This window comes from Hibiscus syriacus, unplaced genomic scaffold (genome assembly GCF_006381635.1).
Source record: "Hibiscus syriacus cultivar Baekdansim isolate YM2019G1 unplaced genomic scaffold, ASM638163v2 tig00000764_pilon, whole genome shotgun sequence".
NCBI lineage: Eukaryota > Viridiplantae > Streptophyta > Magnoliopsida > Malvales > Malvaceae > Hibiscus > Hibiscus syriacus.
Genome location: NW_024061820.1, coordinates 1947136 through 1969647, shown reverse-complemented (window position 1 = coordinate 1969647; position 22512 = coordinate 1947136). Strand labels below are relative to the sequence as shown.

At 33.9% G+C, this 22512-nt stretch overlaps 2 protein-coding genes across 4 annotated transcripts in view; one reads left to right on the top strand and one right to left on the bottom strand.

The window, feature by feature from the left end:
• Positions 1-2839, bottom strand: part of LOC120216424 (protein ABHD11-like) — a 36678-nt gene extending 33839 nt beyond the window's left edge. For 2 of the 3 annotated variants that reach the window (XR_005525054.1, XM_039213862.1), the window contains exons 1-6: positions 2584-2839; positions 2305-2439; positions 2011-2037; positions 1286-1382; positions 813-856; positions 50-148 (exon numbers count right to left, since the gene is read on the bottom strand). Coding sequence is in view for 2 of the 3 variants with exons in the window: in XM_039213862.1 (XP_039069793.1) it covers positions 50-148; positions 813-856; positions 1286-1382; positions 2011-2037; positions 2305-2439; positions 2584-2721 (540 nt within the window). In the remaining variant the exon portion in view is untranslated. The remainder of the gene's footprint in view (positions 1-49; positions 149-812; positions 857-1285; positions 1383-2010; positions 2038-2304; positions 2440-2583) is intronic. The other variant, XM_039213872.1, reaches the window with a different exon arrangement.
• A 2926-nt stretch (positions 2840-5765) lies between these two features.
• LOC120215110 (uncharacterized protein DDB_G0271670-like) lies at positions 5766-7912 on the top strand. The gene is made up of 4 exons (XM_039212879.1): positions 5766-5840; positions 6296-6892; positions 6979-7223; positions 7299-7912. The coding sequence occupies exons 1-4, from the start codon at positions 5766-5768 to the stop codon at positions 7864-7866; spliced, it is 1485 nt and encodes a 494-aa protein (XP_039068810.1). The 3' UTR covers positions 7867-7912.
• Positions 7913-22512: the final 14600 nt, after the last annotated feature.

Sequence of the window (22512 nt, the reverse complement as noted above, 5' to 3'; positions counted from 1 at the left end):
GGATAAAAATGAAGTATAAAACTGACAATGAGGCTTAAGATCCACGCACTAGTTTTAGCACGTCTAAAGCGGTTGAAGAAACAGTATGTGGACCTCTCTTCTTGAGTGATGCTGAATCACCGTGGCACCGCAAGTCCACCAAAACAAACTGCATGAGCAAAATAAAAGAACATGTGAGATTCTTGGCTGCATAATAAATTAAGCTTTCTAGTGATTCATCTAGCTGCAATATAAGTAAATAAGGGAGGGGAAGGGAAGAAAAGAATGAATAACCCAGTGTCAGCACAATTACGTTGGAAATGTTATCTTCAGAAATCTAACTCTAAGGTTGGTCCTCTGCTCAAAACTAAATTAAAAGATTCTAAGTACAGTATCTTTTAACAATTTAAGCATCTTAATCAATTAATTACATTATTTTCTGTATTTCTAGAATCTATTTATCACCCAAAAAAAGCCTACGTCAGAAATATGTATGTATATTCATCATCGAAGAAAAGCTTGCCACAACATGTGGGAATTAATACTTGAAACCATAATAATTTTGAAGAGTCAAGCTACCACAAAAACCCCTGAAGCTGATCAAAGATATCCATCACACAGATGTCATAATGACATCATAATGTTAAAGTAAATTCACAATGATTATCAATATTGCTATAAGGCATCAAATTTTGGTAAAACCGCCTATAAAATTGCTCCCTTGAAGTGGGAGGAACAAAGGGACTTGGTAATGATATAAAATTACCAGATTAATTGAAAAGTATCACTACAAAAGGTAGCAGTGCAGGGGACTAGAAAGTTAAAAAATTTACCTGCCATGTTGGAAATTCTTGTGCCAGCCGCCGAACAAAAGTTCCTGCAACACATAGTACAAATATATTTTACAATCTACTCACTTTCACGTGAAATGCAAAAATATTTTTCTCTTAAAACATAGTGAAAATTCTCAAAGATAAATGCCAACAGCAGAGCATTGACACACAAAAACAGATTGCAAACTGCACACATCAGAAAATGCTCAAGAAGTTTACCAAATTAGAAAACTAAAGGTAACCTCACGAAAGAGCTGGAAACAAAACAAGATTTTAGGATAACTCGGCCTCTCATTAAAATGAAAATGGAAAAGGAACAAATGAGACATATAACCACAGAGAAAAAGATCAGTTAAATTCCTAAAAGAAGATGAAAAACTATATCTCAATCCAAGCTATGGTAGTAAAAAGTAAGCACAAAACAATGACAAATATATAAAAAGTGATTCACCAGTTTTATATTTGGTGCTTACCCCAGTTCTTTCTACTCCCAAGAATGCCATGCAAGAGAACAGCTGTAGGTGGCTCTGGTATTGACCTATTCAATACAACCATTGAGCTCCAGTTTACCTGTATTGACATTTTTATGCATAAGCCTCTGAAATTCAATCAGAATCATTATTTTAACTTTAAACATTAAGAAACAGTTGAATCATATCAATTCTAGTAAATGAAGAAAAAAGAAAGAGGCCTTTTACAATAATTTCTCACATTACCATAAAATAAATATTATGATCACCATTATTATTATTATTATTATTATTATTATTATTATTATTATTATTATTATTATTATTATTCTAAAAGGCAAACAAAGCCTAAACTATCACCTTAGAATCAGAATATTTTGACATTTATGTTTTCCCCCAATTGGCAATCTAGGTGGTTCTAGTATCTCCCTGTATAACATAAACATCTCATAAAATGGTTTTGCAACAAACATGTGATCAAGCAATCATAGTATCCAATAACCATATAGGAAAGAGGTTCAGAGTTCAGACAAGCTGAGGCGTGAAGAGGTTTTAATATTGAATCCACTTAAAACAAATGATTCTGGGCTAATAATTCACCACATCCAACCGATGAACAAAATCACCAACTGCATTACAAAAACTAATAACGGGGATATATTTTTCATTCCAATTATCTATTTCGAAGAAGAATACAGAATACCATACTTTAGAAGAAGAAAACGTACATGTTTTCCTTGAACTAGTTCATATGCCTGCAAAAGGAAACATAAAAAATAGCCAGTTAAGAACGCCATACTCAAAATCAATGTTTAATCTATATAAAGAGACAATATTCTAACATGCTTGAAGATAACAAGGAGTTATAAAATATATCGATCAAAAAAATACTTGGTTCTCTAAATTTTAGAAAAGTTATGAAGGGGACCCTAATAAGATTAAGACCAGATAAAAATTATTAAAATACTAAAAATGGAATTTACTTAACATCGCTCTAAATTGTTCCCAAAAGTTCAATTTACCAGTATGGAAGACGGGTCGGCTACATCTCGATCACGCCCAAGTCTCTCATTTATCAATGTCATGCATACGCTTCGTTTTCTGCCGCATCTACTCGACCTACCAATACCTATCCGGGAGACCCCAAATGCGTCCTTCTACAGCAAATAAGGGGAAATAAAAAATAATTAAAAAAAGACACTTCGCATTAATGCATCTATAAAATGAGAAAAACGAAACCAAAATGATAAAAGAAATGAGATTTCGATAATTACTATGTTAGTAATACGAGTCGAATTCACCTGAAACGGTGGGGCAATCCTAATACTGGGTCTAGAATTGATGGGAGCAAGCGGCTGTAATTTCAATTGGGCGTGTGGTGAAGTTAACGCCGGCCTCTCGCCGAGAAACGACGCGGTGATGTTCGAAAGGAAGGACATTGATCTTGGAACATGAATGGCGATATGACCAAGAAGAAAAGAGGCTGGACAAATCAGTCCAGCCGGTAGAAAAAAACAGACGACTGACTATCTATTCTACATTAAAGTAGTTTACATCCAGTTAATTGATACTTCGACTTGCACTCTCTTAAGTTTATTTTCTGTCGAACTATTTGTTTTAAGTAAGATCTAGAATTTATTAGTTTCAACTTAAATATGTTCAAATTAATTTTTTTTTACACATTTTAGAAATCTAACTTTTTATGTAAAAGTATAAATTTAATATTTTGAAAGTTAAGATCAATTCTATCATGTATTATTTTAGGATAAACTACTTGAATAATCATTTAATTATATAGTTATTATCCATATGAATACCATTTTTTCAATTTTGTTAATATGACACGTGAAACAACGTATCAGTACGAACTGAGGGTTTCAATTTGGGAATTCGATATTGGATTTAGGAATTACGGTTCTAATGTAGAAATTAAGGTACAATTTTGGGAATTGTGGTTTTAATTTAGGAATTAGGGTACTCAATTTGGGAACTAGGGTTCTATATTTGGCCTAATTAGAAAGTTAGGGTTAGGATTTTAGTTAGGGTTTGGGAATCAGGGGATTAAGGGAAGATTAAATTTGATGGAGGCAGCTACACATGGGCAGCCACGACCACTACAGGTGAAGGAGCCGAAAATAGGTGAGACAACACCCGTCGGTGACGGTTTGGATTGCCGCCCAAGTCCAAAACAAAAATAAAAAAGAAAGAAAGATTACCTTATCTGATTGATTGCGCGAACGGCGGGAAACGACGACTACGTAGGGAAGGAGGAACGACGACGACTATCTTACCGTGACAGTGGCTAACGATGGTGACAACTTCAATGGCAAGAAAAAATATTTAAGATTTTTTTTAATTTAAGGATTGATATCTGATCTAATTATTATTAAAAATATTATTGAAAATAATGTAATTAATATTTTCTTTTAAATAATTTACTTTTAAATTTTTAACTAAATTTATAATTATATGTTGAGTATTGTACAATTTTAATTTTCTATAAATTACATTAATGGTGCTCAGCGGTGCTCATCGTTGGTAGTGCTCATCGATATTCGTCAAGCGTGACATACTCGTCCTTAAGAGGAATTACTTGTGTAAATTAAAAGGTTCATTCGAGATTTAAAAGATATCAAAATATTATAAATAGGAAAATTTCTACTACGCTTAACGAGAGATGATGAACACCATTAGTTTAATTTATAAAATTTAAAATTCTAAAAGACTAAACGTATAATTATAAATTAGTTAAAAAAATAAAGGTAAATTATTTTAAATACATGGTAAACTATATTAGTGATCACTTAACATTGTTTCTTTTCATTTTGACCACTATTTTAAAAATTTTATCAATCATGTCACTCAACTATTTAAATGCATTCAATTAAGCCACTTGTCGTTAATATTTAAAGGAGAAGCTAATGTGACAGTCAAAATTTTTGATATAATTACATTTGGTCATCGTTACTTAAAAATATTTAAATTATTTTCTTCATTTTATTCTCTCAAAGTCATCAACAATTCCGATGTTGATTCTTTTACCCCGTAAAGGATGACTTTTACAATTATTATTCAAAACAACTTATTTCCCAAATCAATTTCACAAGATCCAATGTTGATTCCTTTTACCTCGTAAAGGATGACTTTTACAATTATTGTTCAAAACAACTTATTTCCCAAATCAATTTCACAAGATCCAATGTCGATTCCTTTTACCCAGCAAAGGATGACTTTTACAATTTTGATTGCTATTAATAACTTTGAGGGTTAAATTTATTTTAAAGTATTAAAATTAGGACAAAATTGATAGAATATATGAGTAATAGTGACCAAATGTGTCATTATATCAAATATTTTAATTGCCACACCAGTTTTTTTCGTTAAATATTAACGACAAGTGGCTTAATTGAGTGTATTTAAATAGTTGAGTGACCTAATTGACAAAATTTCAAAAGTGATGGTCACAATAGAAAGGGACAATAATTAAGTGATCACTGTTATAGTTTACCCTTTATTTTAAATAATTTATTTTTAATTTTTAACTAATTTATAATTATATGTTGAGTTATTTAAAATTTTAAGTTTTATAAATTAAATTAATGGTGTTTATCATTAGTAGTGTTCATTGCCGCTCGTCGAACTCAAAAAAATCATCCTTATAAATAATACAGAATTTTAACTAATTTAGGACGATACAATATTTTTAAACATCTCAAAAGTATCAAATAAAATTTCAAAGAACAGTTTTCTTTTAAGTTTTGGGGCATGCAGTCCCGCCAATATTTCATTTGTCTCAACTGAAAAAAAAATACATTGACCCAAATTATCTCATAACTGCAGCTTTACTGTTATCGACTTACTGGCACAAACGGGAGCTTCCCCAAATATCGGCCTGATGACTGGTCAGACCTGGTAATACAGCTCCCTATTAGTTAAATGCTAAAAATGGATCCTCACAATTCCTCCAACATTTCTCGCAACAAAAATTCATCAGTTTAATACTTGTTGATAAGAATCGTCTCGTCAAATTCAATGGTGTTGAACGTTGACACAACCAACTCGTCAATGGTGGTATTGCTGCTAATTTTAGTTATTTATTCTGTCCGATACATTGGGAATATGCAAGCTTGCAACTGTTAAAAATCAAACCCTGAATCTTATAAAGAAAAATCTGAAATGAAAAAAAAATAGAAGCGCGAATGATATGATGCATGCAGGTGATAAATAGTCTTAACGTTCTCCTGCTTTTGTTTCTCTCTCTTCTCCATCTCTACCGTGATTCTGTTTCCGGGTCCTCCTCTTTTCTTCAGTTCCATTGCGTTGTAAGAAGAGAAGGCAAGAAATGATTTGTGTTTCAAGAGCAATTAGCAGGATTGATGTTAAAATTCATAGATACAAATACAATTATGGGGTTTTGGTTTTTGCAATATGATGATTCAATTTGGTTGCAGGGTTGAGAACAAGGTGAAATAAACTATCCAAAATGGCTGCCGCCGACACTGAAATTCACAGCTTCCTCGGTAACACCATTTATTCTTCATTGCCCCTTCTCGTTGAGGTCTGATTTTATAATTATTTAACAATTCCCTTTTTCATCAACATTCTTGCTTTTCTTGTTGGTTGAACTCCTTTCATGCTATTGCTTTTGGCATTTTCTTCAAACACGTGGAAGGCAAAACGTTTTATCATTTTATCGATGATTACTTAACGTTTTAGCATTGAACACAAATATAAATAATATTAACATTGTCTGTCAAATTGTCATTGTGAGCCATAATTGTTTGCAAGAGCTTTAAGAAGACAAAATGTCTTGATTTTCTTTTTGAAAGTGTTCATCATGGATATCGACACTGAGTACTCAGATGAAAAATAGAAACTTAATATATATATATATATGTATATGTATGTATGTATGTCCCCCATACATGTTAAATTTCTTGGTTTGCACTTTGGTTTCTCGGCTTCCATCTGATTCGTCTTGGTTTACATTTTGATTCTCGTCCCTATGAACAGGAAATGTCTGTTCTTATGCGTCATGGTTCGTTTTCTTTCGGAAGATATGCCGATGATTCAATTGCATGGGAGAAAAGGACAGTTTTTAGTTACGATAGACGTCAAGAGGAACTAGAGAAGATTAAGGCCTTAGGAACAGTTGCTCAAAAGAAGGCCAATTTTGATGAATTCTTCAAAAATGTTGCCCATCAGCAACAAACCAACCAATCTGGACCTAGTCAAGATACAAAAGATGGTGCCAAAGAAGAAGGAAATGGCACTGATGCTGCTGTTGTAGAAAAGGAAAGAAAACTGAGCAATGCTAAACAAATTCAGATCCCAGACAGCCTGGGAATTTTGAACAATAGTGACATCTTACCAAGTTACCAGGAAGCAAAAGATTCCTCTACTGAAAATAATGATGCTACCATAAAAGAAGGAACGAATATGGTTCCACTGGAAGATTCTTTTGAAGAAGCTTCTGTTTCTCACCCGCCACTGCCCGAGGGAAATCCAAGAGGTGTCGAGAAAAAAAGCATTGCCTCCGGCGAAGGAAAGGAAACTACTAATGGAACGACACAGCATAGCTCTGTTTTAAAGGATGTTTTAAAGGATAAGGTATATATATATATATATATATATATATATATAAGCATTTAATTATAAAAGCTGATGTTCCGGTTTTTGTTTAATGTCTTGATCAGGGGAATGTTGTTCCTGCTATTAAAAACAAAGCAAAGGTGCTTAACATTACTAAAGACGTTGGTACAAAATCGAAACCAAATTCATCTCTTTGCCGGCAAGCTATTGTCAAGGTTAGTAAAAGTGTCATTTCAGGCAAAGAAAATACCCCAAATGCTGTAAGAACTATTAGTGGACAAATTACTGGATCACGCTCTAGCTTACCTAGATTGTCTGGACCATCGAAACGTGGTAGCCTGGTGTCTTCCTCCTCCTCCTCCTCCTTCTCCTCTTCTTCTTCTTCTTCTAGACCATCAAAATGTGGTAGCCTGGTGTCTTCTTCTTCTTCTAGCACTAGCATTATAAAAACTGAAGCAAAGCCACTTTCAAAAAGAACCAAACAAAAAACAGAGTTGCCAGTGCAAATTCCTAGGGCTAAAGTAACAAGGCTGGTGTCATCTTCTTCTATCTCTAGCTTTAAAAAAACTGAAGCTAAGCCTAGTTTAAAAAGAACCACACAAGAAAAAGGGTTACCAGTTCAAATTCCCAGCGCTCAAGTAACAAGGCTAGTGTCATCTTCTTCTAGTTCTAGCATTAGAACAACAGAAGCCAAGCCAAGTTTAAAAAGAACCAGGCAAAAAAAGGAGTTTCCAGTGCAAATTCCCAGTACTCGAGTAACAAGACTGGTGTCATCTTCTTCTAGCTCAAGCATTAGAAAAACAGAAGCCAGGTCATCTTCAAAAAGAACAAATCGAGAAAGAGATCTTCCAGAGCAAATTCCCAGCGCTCACGTAAGACGGCTGGTGTCATCTTCTGCTAGCTCTAGCACTAGAAAAACAGAAGCCAAGCCATCTTCAAAAACAACCAATCAAGGAACAGAGCTTCCAGAGAAAATTAAAGTGCTCAAGTAAGAAGGCTAGTGTCATCTTCTGCTAGCTCTAGCATTAGAAAAAAAAGCCAAGCCATGTTTAAAAAGAACCAAAAAAGAAACAGAGCTTCTGATACATGCATCACAGGTTCATATCAAAGGAAGAAGTAATAACTCTTCCAAATGATCCACTCGTCTAAGCCTTGGAAAAGAAGACCAGAACAACAGCAGACTTGCGACGATATTTTGAATGAGATCCTGATTTTATTTGGTCAACATGTCTTTTGGATATACGACCAACTCTCTTATATTTCCAACGATTTTTGAATCGCATCAATCCGATATCAGAAACTCAAGATATGTTCATTTTAGTGAAGACTACGCATGCAAAAAATTTCTATACGAGATTAATATGTGATTTTGTAATTATTATGAATTTTTAATATTTTTATTGATTATTTGTAATATAATTTAATATAGGATGATGCATTATATTTTAATATAAGATTTATTATTTTATTAGAAATTAAGGTTGAGTTAAAACATTTATTTTATTAGGAATTAGAGTTAAAACATGTTTAGTTTGTTATTATTCTATTAATTAGTTATTTAGGACCTTTAGAATTCATCCCCTATATAAAGGAGGCTTCATTCAACTTTGTAAATCAGATTTCTTTGATTAATAATACAGCGAGAGTTCGTTTTTGCAAGTGCTGATTGCTTTATGCCTTCGAAGCTTCTTCTCCTATAGTTCTTTCAAGTTCTTGTGAGGGAGATTAATCTTCACACTCCAATTTGCCTTTTCATCACGACTAGGAGGGTTGGTTAGAGTCATATTATCGTGTTTGCCTTTTCATTGCGACTAGGAGGGCTCAATAGGACATTATCCATCTATTTTCCTCAAATTCATCCTCACCATCATCACCTTTTTCATCCACCTTCACAAGGGATATCTTTTGATTTCTTGATTATCATACTTTATTTTTAAGTTCTTTATCTTTTTTTTTATATTATTCTAATATTATTTTTTTACTTTGTTTCCAGCACCTAAAAGAAACCCTAAGAACCCTACTTGATGTCGCCACCTTCCCTTATTCATTCTCTATTGTTCTTCATTGAGTCTAGAGCTTTCTAGGTTTGATTCTTCAACAAGAGCAACATTCATTAATCTGTCACCGCTTCCCTATCATTTGGTATCAGATTTGGGTCGATTCTTGGAAAAAAGCAAGTAATTTGCTTGTTCTTGCACACAAAACCATCAAGGTACCCCAATAGAGCTAGTTCGCAAAAGATTCATCGTTTCAGGTTCTTTTTATTTAATTTTAATTTAGATTCAAATTATTTTTGTTAGTTTGTTGTTTTTTTCAAAAAAACCAAAAAAGCAAAAAAGCAAAAATAATACAAAAGTTCAAAATTGCAAACGAAGGAATTTAGGGCTGACTTTCTCCAGATCTCATATTCATCCTAAAAGTAATATCCAATCCAAAATTAAGCCCAATCAGAGTTCATTAGAGCCTTCAAATACATCTTTCAAGTTTCATCGGCAGATTCAATATAAAATCTTGTCAAATTTCTTGAAAAATATACAGGAGAAATTTCCTGGTTAAAATTTCCAGATTGAAATTAAATATATTGAAAACCATTCACATAAAAATCAGAATTTTCGTGATCAATAAAACCTTCGAACAAAGCGATCACGAAAAATAGGTTGTTTGAAGACGCACTGTTCAATAAAATCTACTGGATACTACTAAAAGTATTTGGTTTTGAAACTTTACAGGTGGTTTCTACACACATCGAATGACATTCAAGAATTTTTCCAAAATTTTTGGACACCGGTAACCCCCTAAAAAATGTTGCTCAAGTTGACCCAGCATTTTCTAGGTTTCTGGTTTGGTTCTTTTTTTCTTTGACTCTTAGTGCTTTAGGGTCTTTTGTTTTCCTTTTTATTGTTCTTTTGCATTATCTAACACATTATCTTTCTTGTGTTAGTAGGACTAAAGAGTTTGCATACTTCTTCATTATTTGCATTCGCGTTCTCTTGGAGTCTAAACCTTGTTTGGCCTCTAAGAGCTTTTAGGTTTTCTTATCGCCTTTGCTAGTAATCAAACTCCGATATGAACTGTGGAAGATTTCTTGGTAAAGTGAGTTTTAAAGAGTACAAGATCGGCTTACTTGCCTCTCGCTTTGTTACTTTCTTGGAGTGACTTGTGAGGTTTCTTGTTTTGTTGAATTTTCTTTTTTTTTATTTTTATTTTACTTTAAAATTTTCTTTTGAGTGTTATGATTTCAGGATGAGCGACAATAACAGCAAGACACTTACGACTATCTTAGCCGCACTTGCATGACTCACAAATCAATTTGAAAGATTTTCTGAACTTAACAATACCGTGAGAGAATGACAAGAACCATAACTGGATCTACCAAACCAGAATCCAAGACCAAACAATGCTGAACTTTTGGGACCCAGACGAGCACAACCATGTTTCCAAGCACCCAAACTCTTTGCAAAACCAAAGTTCATGATCCCGTGTTTCAAAGGAGACAACGATCCGGACAAGTACATTGATTGGGAAGGAAAAGTTGATCTCATGTTCGCATACCATGACTGGCTCCAAGCTGAAAAAGTTCCCCTCATCACCATGGAATTCGAAGGATATGCTCACACTTAGTGGATGCAAACAAGGAAAAAGATCGAGAACTTCCAAATTCAAGCAATCACTTCTTGGACCGACCTCAAACAAACTATGGGGAACCGATTCCTACCTACACATTATACACGAGAAGTTAAACTACAACTACACCGACTTCGACAAGGTAGAAGTTCAGTTGGATACTACTACAAGGAGATGCAATCATTACTCAATAGGGCTAACATAACCGAAGAAGAAGAAGACACCGTGTCAAGATTCGTTGTCGGCTTGAACTCAAACATCACTTATCTTCTTGACCTCCATAGGTACGAAAACCTTGAAGATACACTAAAGAAGGCAATAACAATCGAAGAACAAATCCAAAGGAGATTCTGATTTAGAGAACATTACCAAGGTACTTCATCCTCTTACCAAGGTAATCCTTCAAATCCTTCCTCATTTTCTACTCCATCTTCTCAAAAAAAGCTGAGAGATGACAAACTGGACAAGGAGAAACAACGACCAGCAAAGAATGACACACTTCTAATCCCTAAAGATCAAATGAGAATTTGTGAGGAGGTAGGAAAAGTAAAAAAAAGAAAAAGCTGAGAAAGAGGTCACCAGTTACAAAAGCCAAAAGAATAATGACTCATGAGAGGTGAGTGAACCTAATTATGAGAAGAAAAGAGTGACTCAAAATCTATGTGTGAGCACAAAAGAATTGAGAGAGAATCTTCTTTACAAATAGCCTTGAATCCTTGTTTGCTTTAGGGAATCAATTGTTTCGATTTCTAACACTAACAAGGATTTGCCTAGTGTGTTTTCCTCTCTTTTACAGGATTTTCAAGAAGTGTTAGGTGATTAACTTGACGGATTACCACCGAAAAGAGAAAAACAACACCAAACCAATCTAATTCAAGGTTCCATCATACCTCATCAAACATACAATCTCAAAGAAACCAAAGAGTTAGATTTGTTACAAAAAGGTTACATCCTGGAAAACCTTAGTCGTGACACCATCTTAATGACAAAACATGATTTAAACATCTCCACAGGCTTTATAGTTCGTGCATAGGATATCCATGTAAATGATGAAAAAGTAAAATCATCACGAGACTGACCCACACCATCTTCCATCACAAGAGTTGTCAAATGGTGTTAGGTGACCCTCCTGACATGTTACCACCTGAAAGCCCTAATCACTATGCTATATCAATAAAGAGTCACAATTTACGAGATTTCAAAGGTAAGTATTTTATTACTAATTTTAATGATATTGTAACATACTTCTTATTTTTACAAGGTAAGACTCTTGAATTTGTCATCCATACTAAATACAACTCTTTTAAGTGCATAAAAGACCGAGGTAAGCAAAACACAGTAGACGATGCACTACCACAAAGGTTCTACAGTCCACAAATCTCCTCCCGATAATTATTAATTCATGAACCACACTTAGGAGACTAAGTGATTACTTTCACAAACCAATTGACATGGTTTTTCAACACTCATTCTCGCCACACACGAATCAAACCATGGAGATAATATCTGAAGAAATCATAAAGAAAGCCAACAGTAGCCAGCGTCATTTTCAATTTAAACCTAAACATCATATTACAAGACTTGTATACAAAAGAGGATTTCAAGACTACAAGAAACCAGTTCCTACAAAGAAGAAACCTCGACTAAAACGTATAAAGACACATCACATTGATCCTGGTAAATGTTTCACAAGTTTTGCTTTCAACACATCTAATTCTCTTTCTATTGGATTTTTAGATTCGAGGATGAATCCTTTTGAGGAGCGGGGGAATGATACATGCATTAGAGTCCATAATTATAATACAAGCTTCTTTGGACTAATGTTTCTACATGAACCTATTAGAAGAACAAAGTCTCGAAGATTCAAAGCATATATATTCGGTAAGCATAATGTGAATGAATCATTAAATGATTCTAATGTTGCTCCCTTTAATACTTCAGATTTGAGGTCAAATCTTTTTGAAGAAAGGGAGGATGATACATGCATCACAAGGCTCACATCAAAGAAAGAAGTAATAACTCTTCCAAATGATCCACTCGTCCAAGCCTTGGAAAAGAAGACCAGAACATCAGCAGACGTGCGACGAATTTTTGAATGGGATCCTGATCATATTTGTCAACATGTCTTCTGGATATACGACCAGCTGTCTCTTTTCTTTCCAAATGTTATTGAATCGCATCAATACGATATCAAGAACTCAAGATACATTCATTTTAGTGAAGACAACACATGCATAAATTCCTATACGAGATTAATACGTGATTTTGTAATTATTACAAATTTTCAATATTTTTATTGATTATTTGTAATATAATTTAAAATAGGATGATGTATTATCTTTTAAGATTAGATTTATTATTTTATTAGGAATTAAGGTTGAGTTAAAACATTTATTTTATTAAGAATTAGAGTTAAGACATGTTTAGTTTGTTATTATTTTATTCATTAGTTATTTAGGACCTTTAGAACTCATCCCCTATATAAAGGAGGCTTCATTCAACTTTGTAAATCATATTTCTTTGATTAATAATACAACGATAGTTCGTTTTTGCAAGTACTAATTGCCTTGTGCCTTCGAAGTTTCTTCTCCTGGAGTTCTTTCAAATTTTTGTGAGGGAGATTAATCTTCACACTCCAATTTTCCTTTTCATCGCGACTAGGAGGGTTGGTTAGAGTCATATTATCGTGTTTGCATTTTTATTGCGACTAGGAGAGCTCGATAAGACATTATCCATCTATTTTCCACAAATCCATCCTCACCATCATCACCTTCGTCATCTACCTTCACAAGAGAGATCTTTTGATTTCTTGATTATAATACTTTATTTTTAAGTTCTTTATCTTTTATTTATATTATTCTAATATTATTTTTTACTTTGTTTCTAGCACCTAAAAAAACCCTAAGAACCCTACTTGATGTCGCCACCTTCCCCTATTCATTCTCCATTGTTCTTCATCGAGTCTAGAGCTTTCTATGTTTGATTCTTCAACAAGAGCAACGTTCATTAATCCGCCACCGCTTCCCTATCAACTTCCAAAGCAAATTCGCAGCGCTCAAGTAACAAAGCTAGTGTCATCTGCTTCTAGCTCTAACATTAGAAAAACTGAAGCCATGCCAGATTCAAAAGGAACCAATCGAAAAACAGAGTTGCCGGTGCAAATTCCCAATGCTCAAGTAACAAGCCTAGTGTCATCTTCTTCTACCTATAGAAAGCCGAACCTTCTTTAAAAAGAACCAATCAAGCCGGTGCAAATTCCCAGCGATCAAGAAACAAGGCTGGTGTCATCTTCTTCTAGCTTCTGTATTAGAAAAACAGAAGACATGGAGCCACGCCATGTTCAGAAAGAGCCAATCAACAAATTCTTAGCACTCTAGTAACAAGGGTGGTATCATCTTCTTCCAAGTCTATCATCACAAACACTGCAGCCAAGTCAGGTTCAAAAAGAGCCGATCAAGAAACAGAGTTGCCACTGCAAATTCCAAGCGCTCAAGTAACAATGCCGATATCATCTGCCATTAGTTCTAGCATCAAAAAAGCTAAAGCTAATCCAAGTTCAAATTCAGAACGTTCAAGAACTAGCCCAAAAACAAGTCCATTACTTTTCAAATCTTCTAAGGTGAATCAATTTGTAGAGCGTTGCCAAAAACATTGCTCAGACTGATGGAATTGGAGTTGATCAGATCCAAACTTGTAACAAAAAGCATAAAGAGGAACAGGTATGCTTTAACATGATACAAACAGAATTTATTGTTATTGTAAAATTATAGTAGTTCGATTAGTTCATTCATAAAAAATTATATGTGTGCAGCGAAAGGACAAGGCTCAACAAGTTGGACTTATAAGAGATGCAAAACACACCTCAACTCGCTTGTCTTGTAGTGACAAGTCTTCAGTGCAAAAGTTAGTTAACAAGGTCGCTCATACCGTATTCTAATGCTTAATAGCTTCACAGATTTTCAGTAAATTCATTGGTTTCCATTGCTTGAGTTTTATTTTGTATTACCTAGAAACAGTTTTGTGATATTACATTTACTAAGAAAAATATACCTCAAACAGTTGATTTGATTGCCTTATTTTGTTTTAGATTGAATCTTTGGAGTATGGAAAATCGAAGTTTGATCAAACAACCCGAAGGTATGTCATCTTTGCTTGTCTTTCCCAACTACATGTTACGACTTACGACTTAAAATGTTCGGGATTGATGGCTTAGCTCATCTAAGCGGGACTAACACCTTTCAGGTCATTAAATGGAAACCGAAATCTTAGGGCTCGTTCGAGAGAGACCCGGACCTCTTGTTAAGGTGTTTCAGAAAAGCATAATCTAAGCCTTAAGTAACGAACCAAAATTAAGGGTCTTTTCTAACATAGATCCGACCCTAACACCATGTCTTATTTGCACTCTGCAGTTCATTAAAACCTTTTCCAGGGGCGAGAAACTTGTTTCAGGGTGATCTGTTTTTGCAGTTATATAATACTTATATCAATCATGTGTTTGCATTTTCATTTTAGACCAACCAAATATTACACAGGCAAAAGAAGCCTTGCTTGCGGTGAAAGCTGAAGCGGGTTTGGACCAGTTAGTGTTTCTTGCAGCAGAAGGAATTAGTTATCAGCTGAAACCACCTTGGTAGCAAGAGAATGAAATGAGCACATCTAAACATTGCTGATAATTTTGAATACAAATTTGTTAGCCAGTAAATATTTAGAAATATATGTTTATTCCAGGTGTTGATATGCCATTGGAATTAATATGAGATCCATGCCATTGATGAAGGATTTTTTCAACTTTTAGTGTTAGGAAATTATTTGTTTCAATTTAATCAAAGATGTGACATTCCATTTCATTTCTATCTGCTGTATAATTACGATTAATACATCTAAAACGAATTAATAAAAATTAATTCATTCATTGTGAGACAATAAAAACCTCAAATTTCCCAGTACCTCAACTTTATTATATAACTAAGACTTGATTGTCAAGCATAGTGCAATCTGAACTAAAATCCATACATAGAACTCAAATGAAAAACCTCAAATTTCTCAATACCTCAACTTTATTATTAAAGTAAGACTTAATTGTCTTCTCTAGTTTATTTGCCTCACTAAATTCAAAGTTTATATCAATTATTTTATAATACAACATATACAGATAAGTTGGTCTTTCAGTTCATCCGTGCAAGTTAAAAAAAGGATGAGAAGTTGAAAAATAGCTAAAAGATTAGATTTTTTAATTGATTTTAGCAAAAAAAATTATATTTTTAATTATGTTTTGTTTCATTTTCCATATTTAATTTTTTATATGTTTTCTTTTCTTAAAATTTTATAATCTTTTAATTATTATTAATTTATGATTTTAATTTTTCAAAATGATTGTTATCTTTGGTTCGTTTCTTCTCAACCAACCCATTTTCACTAGTGTCCAAATCGTAACAGAAATATTCGCGGGAATACAGTGAAGAATTGCTCTAAACGGACGGATATTAATGCGCCACGTAGAATCTTGGGATTGTTAACGCCACGCTCCTTCTCAAAAATCGCCACCTCACAAATAAACAAAGAAAAAAAAGAACGTTTTTACCAAAATATCATCTTTACATACAATAATTACATGTTAGATATTATTTTTTTCAAATAGTATCAATCTAACATTTTTTCTGACACGGTGATAATAAAGCGCAGATAGTCATTCGCGCCTTCGCGAGTTCTATCTGAGTTGACGTCATGTAAAGGAAAGGCGAGAATCGTCATCCGGGCCTTCGTGGGGTTCTGACTCGTACGAAAGGCACGAATCATGATTCGGTCCTTCCATTATGTACAATGAATTATTTGTACTCCATTATTACTCGAGTTTGAAAATTTAGCTTTTAAACGCTCCTCCTCCCCTATAAATAACAACTCCTCTGAATGCAAACATCACCACACCAAAATTACTTGCTTATTCTCACTTCTATTAATTTATTTTATCAAGCTAAGTAGATTTTGTTATTATTTTTATAAGGTAAATTATTTTGGATTATATTATATTTATTTTATATTTAATTATTTGAATAAATTTTATTGTACTAATTATTTTATATTATTTTTTTGTGGGATTTCCGTTAACTTATACATCATTCGAACTCTCCAACGATGACAATGTTGCTATGATTGTTGATTCTTAGAATCAATATTTAGACGCCGATACACATATGTATGCGATATTTGTTGAAATGTATGCGGTTCGTGGTATGTCATTATGCTCCCACTATGGGCTGGCTTAACAAGCTGATCAAGTTGACAATCAACTCAAGCAATGTGTAATGATTTTAACTCGTTAATGAGAAATCCACATCATGGTGCTATCTCATCAAGTTCAATGGGAGACATTCATTAGCAACTTCTTACGATCTGCACTGAGGTGGCTCCACAAACAATCTATATAGAAACATAGCTTCCAGTTCAAGGGGAAGACATTTATCTGCCAATTTTTTTGACCTGAATATGGAGATGCCCTCAACACATAAATCTGTGCAGTAACCATTTGATATGATGCCTTCAAGTTCCAGGGGAGACATTCTACTGCAAGTTTCTTCGACATCAATGTCGAGATGCCTTAAAGTTCAAGGGAAAGACATTCAACTACCAGTTTGTTCGACCTAAATGTCGGCATCGTGGAAGAACCTTCATCTTCACTAGAAGAACCTCTTAGTGAGCCAGGTATGGATGGTTCTGAGACTAGACTATTCGTTCAGCCAGAATCACTACAGTTTAACATGGACTTCGATGATGATGATGTAGATGAAGTTCCCACATGTACGATACATATCGAACCTCTAGCACACATGTATGAAGTTAACTATGGTACAATGTACGGGACAGAATTTGCGGATATGCCTAATGTTGGTGTCTACGGATTTAACTCATCAGTCAATGATGATGAGTTATATAAAGGAATAGAGTTTTCATTCAAAGAAGAAGCGATGATGGTAATTAAGAATTACAACATTTGTAATTATGTTCAGTTCGGAGTTGATCGTTCACCACTGAAAAGTATGTATGCTACTGTGTCTAACGCGATAACGGATGCAACTGGATGGTTCGTGTATCGAAGAGGAAGAGGAAAAACAATTGATAGTAACTAACAATATACAACGGTCCTCACACATGTTGTGTTGGAGGGGTCAACCAAGATCATCCCAACTTGGACTCCGACATTATCTGCCAACCCATCATGCCCATGGTTAAAGCAAGCTCTCATATAGCTATGGCGGTGTTGATTTCAGATATACAGTCGCAATATGGGTACACTGTCTCATACAGGAAAGCATGAAAGGCAAAGCAGAATGACATTAAAATACTTCATGGCGAGTGGGATGCATCTTACAATGAACTACCAAGTTGGTTTATGGTAGTGCGCAAATTGAATCCTGGGATAATTGTCGACTTCAAAACTTGCCATGTATACTACAATGATTGAGTGCTTCGCAATCGATGTTAATTCTACCGGCTTTTTTGGACTTACCCACAGTGCATTAATGTTGTGAACTACCACGCCCAAAACTGGAGAAGAATGAGACATCCGCCGATAGTATTTTTTCGATAATCAGTTGCTCGACACATTTCCCTATACAAAAATGCCAAAACTGTAGAGCCCCAACTGAGTGTGCCAACAACATGAAAATCTGCAAGGTGACGCAGCCACATACAATGAACTTGGTTGCGTGATTTGTCGGGAATCAGGATCCTTCATATGAGTTGTAATATGCAATCCCATGCATACATTTTAACCTGCTCCTCGAAGGTGTCATGACTCAAATGTTTAAAAGTTGTTCCAACCAATTTAACGATATTCGACCACCGTTAAAATTAGGCGTGACACCTCCAAGATACTCTTTGCACAAGGAATGCCAATCACTATCTGCCACCCCAGAAATCACATTCCCATCTACCGGAAGCTCTAAATGTATGGAAACATCTTCCAACATAATCGTGCACTCTCCACACTGAAGATGAAATGTGTGTGTCTCTAGTCTCCACCTCTCAACCAGTGCAGAAATAAGGTTAGATTCAAGGTTATAGTGAACTTCATATTTCACTACGTAACCAAATCCAGCCTCGGCTAAATATGACCAGACACGAGTAGGTATATCTAACTTAACGTTACAAATAAATGGATCTAAAATATGATCTCTCTCATAATTTAATAATAGTTTACAAATTAAAATATAAGCTAATACTAAAAAATTAAATAAATAAAACATTCATAATAATTAAAATAACAACACAATTTAAAATTGTTACCGTATCGGTAAAATGTTTCGAGTTATGATTTCCATCTAAACGTAGCAACCCGTCTTCCATTTTATAATTGCAAAAAATAATAAAAAATTAGTACAATAAAATTTAATAAAATAATAAATTATTAAATAATTCTAATATAATAGAAAATATTTTAACTTCTTAATATAAATATTGATAATAGGAAGGATGAGAGATTTGAGATTTGAGTGTGGTTTGAAGATTGTGTTGGATGTGGTATTTATAGGGAGAGGGGAGGGGGGAGACGGGTGGTAATCAAATAGCCAAGTGAGGCATTCTTATTAGCATCTATAACATCAAGAAATATAAATTTTGCCTCAACAATGTAACCTCTTGTTTATTGGAAAGTAAAGTACAACCAAAGTAAAATTTATATACGCTACTAATTACTGACTAATTTCCATTCTTCAGGTTTCCACTTTCCTGTTGGCTTGTTTCTCTAATACTAATCAACACAGCAGAAACAATTGTTATCCTTATTTCCAAAGATCTTAAGACTCTTTTTGTTCTTACAAAATTAAGCCAACCAACTGCTTATCAGCTTTAAAACCTTCTGTTGAAAGACTAGCCATCACCTTAAAACATTTAGTACACAAAATTTGGGGTGGACGTATTGCATATAACCTTAGGAAGCTACAGACGTACTATAAACATTATCTCTTTAAAACTTAGGCCAAATCCAGCAGGGGATTTTGCGATGCTGTTCAATTGCCTTTGCCATGTTAGCAAGGCAGGTTTCCCTGGATCGACCTAGTAAGTTGCAAAGATTGTCAGTTCAAAAGGAAGCTTGAAAAATGAATGTGGAATTCTATGGATAAAATTCTTTGAATCACTCAACATACGTCATTCATTGATGTCTCGGTCTTTTTTCTCATTCATTTCATGCATCCTAATTGTATAATCAATTAATCATATCCGTTCATGTCGACCATGTTGAGACAACTATAGTTGAAAATGAATTTGGACATTTTCAGTTACAGTCAGTACGCATCTATGTTGCATTCATCAACTCAAAACCGAGAAACATGTCGATGCTAAAGAATCTAGAAGAAGTATAAAGTGACTTAGAAGATTCTGCTTCAAAAGTAAGGAATCAGGCAAGAGTTTGCATCAAACATTGTGCAAGCAGATTCTCTATGGAACATAGTTCATAGTTTATGACAGAAATGATGGACGATAAGAATTTTTTTTGAAAAATTGGAACATGAGTATGAGATGATATGAACCTCCTAATACATGAAAAAGCACTTTTAAAAAACTGAGCATACATCTGTCGAACACATTTGTTACCGATACTTGTTTTCAAATCCGGGAATTTTGAGGCTACAAACAATGTAAGTAGTTATCCTAATCACATTACGGGCAACCAAAGACACTACAACAGTAATTTATATTAAAATAAATGATTTGGCCAACTCACCTCAGGCAAAGCAGAGTTGCTATCGAAGTAGTGTTGAAAGGTTTCTTTGATTCCATTCTCCATATTGCCTGAAAAGTTTTAAAAGAAAAAAAAATATCAGTACACTGAGCTCAACAAATAAATTCTGTTGCTAAAGGTTTTGCCTGACGACAGCATAACTTCAAAAAATGAAAACATTGACAAAGTTAAGCATATTATACCCATGTTAGGTCTTGTTTTGTAACGTGTTTTAGTTATTCTTTCTTGTTGCATCATATACTCATGTTAGGTCTAACATTATCATGTTTAAGTGCACTAGAAGAAATTTTCTGCTGCAGCCCTCCAGTGAAAATGACAAAACGTAGCAATGAAAATGATTTGCTAATATAACATGCTAATTTTGATATAAAATTAATTATCAATACTTCAGTTTTTCATAAATATAAAATCCCTTTTCAATTTATATAAAAGTAGTTATGAAAATCAATCATACAAACAATATCTAGTAAAATAAAGCTATTATCAATATTCTAGAAGTCAGATGGATAATCGTATTGGTCTGATCACTAATGGATAATAGTTAAATAAAACATTAAAAATTATATTTTTATTTAATTTAATCATGAATTAGTTTTTAATCAATTTTTATGATGATTTATGAGTTTTTAACGATTTGTAATAGTTCACTCTATACTTGGTTTAATATCATTAGTTAAATTGATTGTATCATCATCAAGTTTCAATTCAATTGAACTTAAATTGCATTAGTCAACCAAAGTCTATAAAATTCTTTATTACAGGGATGGTAAACAGCAGGTGGTTGAGTTGGATGGTGGAGATGGAGTTGGAGAGGTAAATGGTAGTAATCAGCAGGACTTTCCCACCTTACAAGCTTCTGTGTCTCAGAAGAAAGCCTCGTGGTAAGGCTAAAGATAAGCAGTTGATTGGGGTTCCTCCAATAGATTTGAGATCCTAGCTAATGTCGGGGGCATGGAAGGAGCCAAGAAGGTTTGTGTTGCTTCGTTGGAAGTGGTTGCTCTTCTGAATGATATGAAAGTCAAAAAGAAAGACCAAATGGAGAAGTTAGTCGTGTATGAAGTTATTGGTGGAGCTGTGGGTTGTAGGGGGTGACAAGCATTGTTTTACTCGTCAAATAAAATGTCTTTTCCCAAATAAATAATGATAGAAATAAGAATAGTATAGGAAAGAAAATGGTTGATCCGTAGGGACTTCAAAATTCCTGACGTATAGTCGTTTTGATTTTTATCTAGGCAGCTATAACAAAAAGTAAATAAAAAGGGGGTTTGATGAATAAAAGTTGAAAGAAATAAAATAAATAAAAGCAATAAAATAAAAAATTGAAACAATGATGAGAAAAATAACATCATGCTAGCTTTGTTTCAATTCCTTATGAACATCGAAAAGGATTTCACTCTGGGATTCATGTCGGTTACAGTCTACAAGGCACAACCTTTGTAACTTGCTTTTCTCTTTGGTAAACGATCTTCTCAAGTCACTCTTTGAAATTCTGTCCTTGAATGGACTAACCACAACTATTCTCGTTAGAAATAATCAGATTATGTTTTGGAAAAACCCAACTCGAATTATGTTGTCTCTTTGAGAATTGAATTCGATCTCAGTTTCCCTTAGCAAACCACCACTAAGTGTGTTCCCAGGAAGTTGAACTAACTACCAGTCGATTCTTCCTCCCAAAAAATCAGAACAACATCTATACCAATATCGATTTTTTGATTTGAAAGCGTTTTGATTTTTGAAATTAAGGCTGATTGCCAAATTAAATTTCCAGAAAGCTGAGAATGTAACCTAAAGGGTATTAAGTGCTATATCAATTCTCACGTTTGAAATTAAATCATCGGTAGCTCTTGGCTAAATAAAAAAGCTTAGCTAAGCATGGTAAAAACCATACTTAGCATATTTTGGAAAACAATAAAAAAACGTAAAGTAAAGAAAGAGAATGAAATAAAAAAAAATTTGGTTAAAATGAAAACAAAATAACAAAGTGAAAACTCAATATGAAGATGGTCTAAGACCCCAAGGAGGGTATTTATAGGCTTTTTAAATTCCTAAGATACATGAAAATTAAAACAAATTAAAAGATAATTACATAAGTTTTAAATTCAAATCCAAATTTCCTAAAAAGTTTCCTCATATCGTGCTAACTGATTTTTCTCTAGAATGTTCCTCGCATTGACTGGACCTTCTAGAAACTGTCACGTCGAACCACGTAGTGCCTATGTCCTGAACTGCGGTCGGATAATGAAAAAAATGTGAATAGCGCCCTTTTACTGCTAAT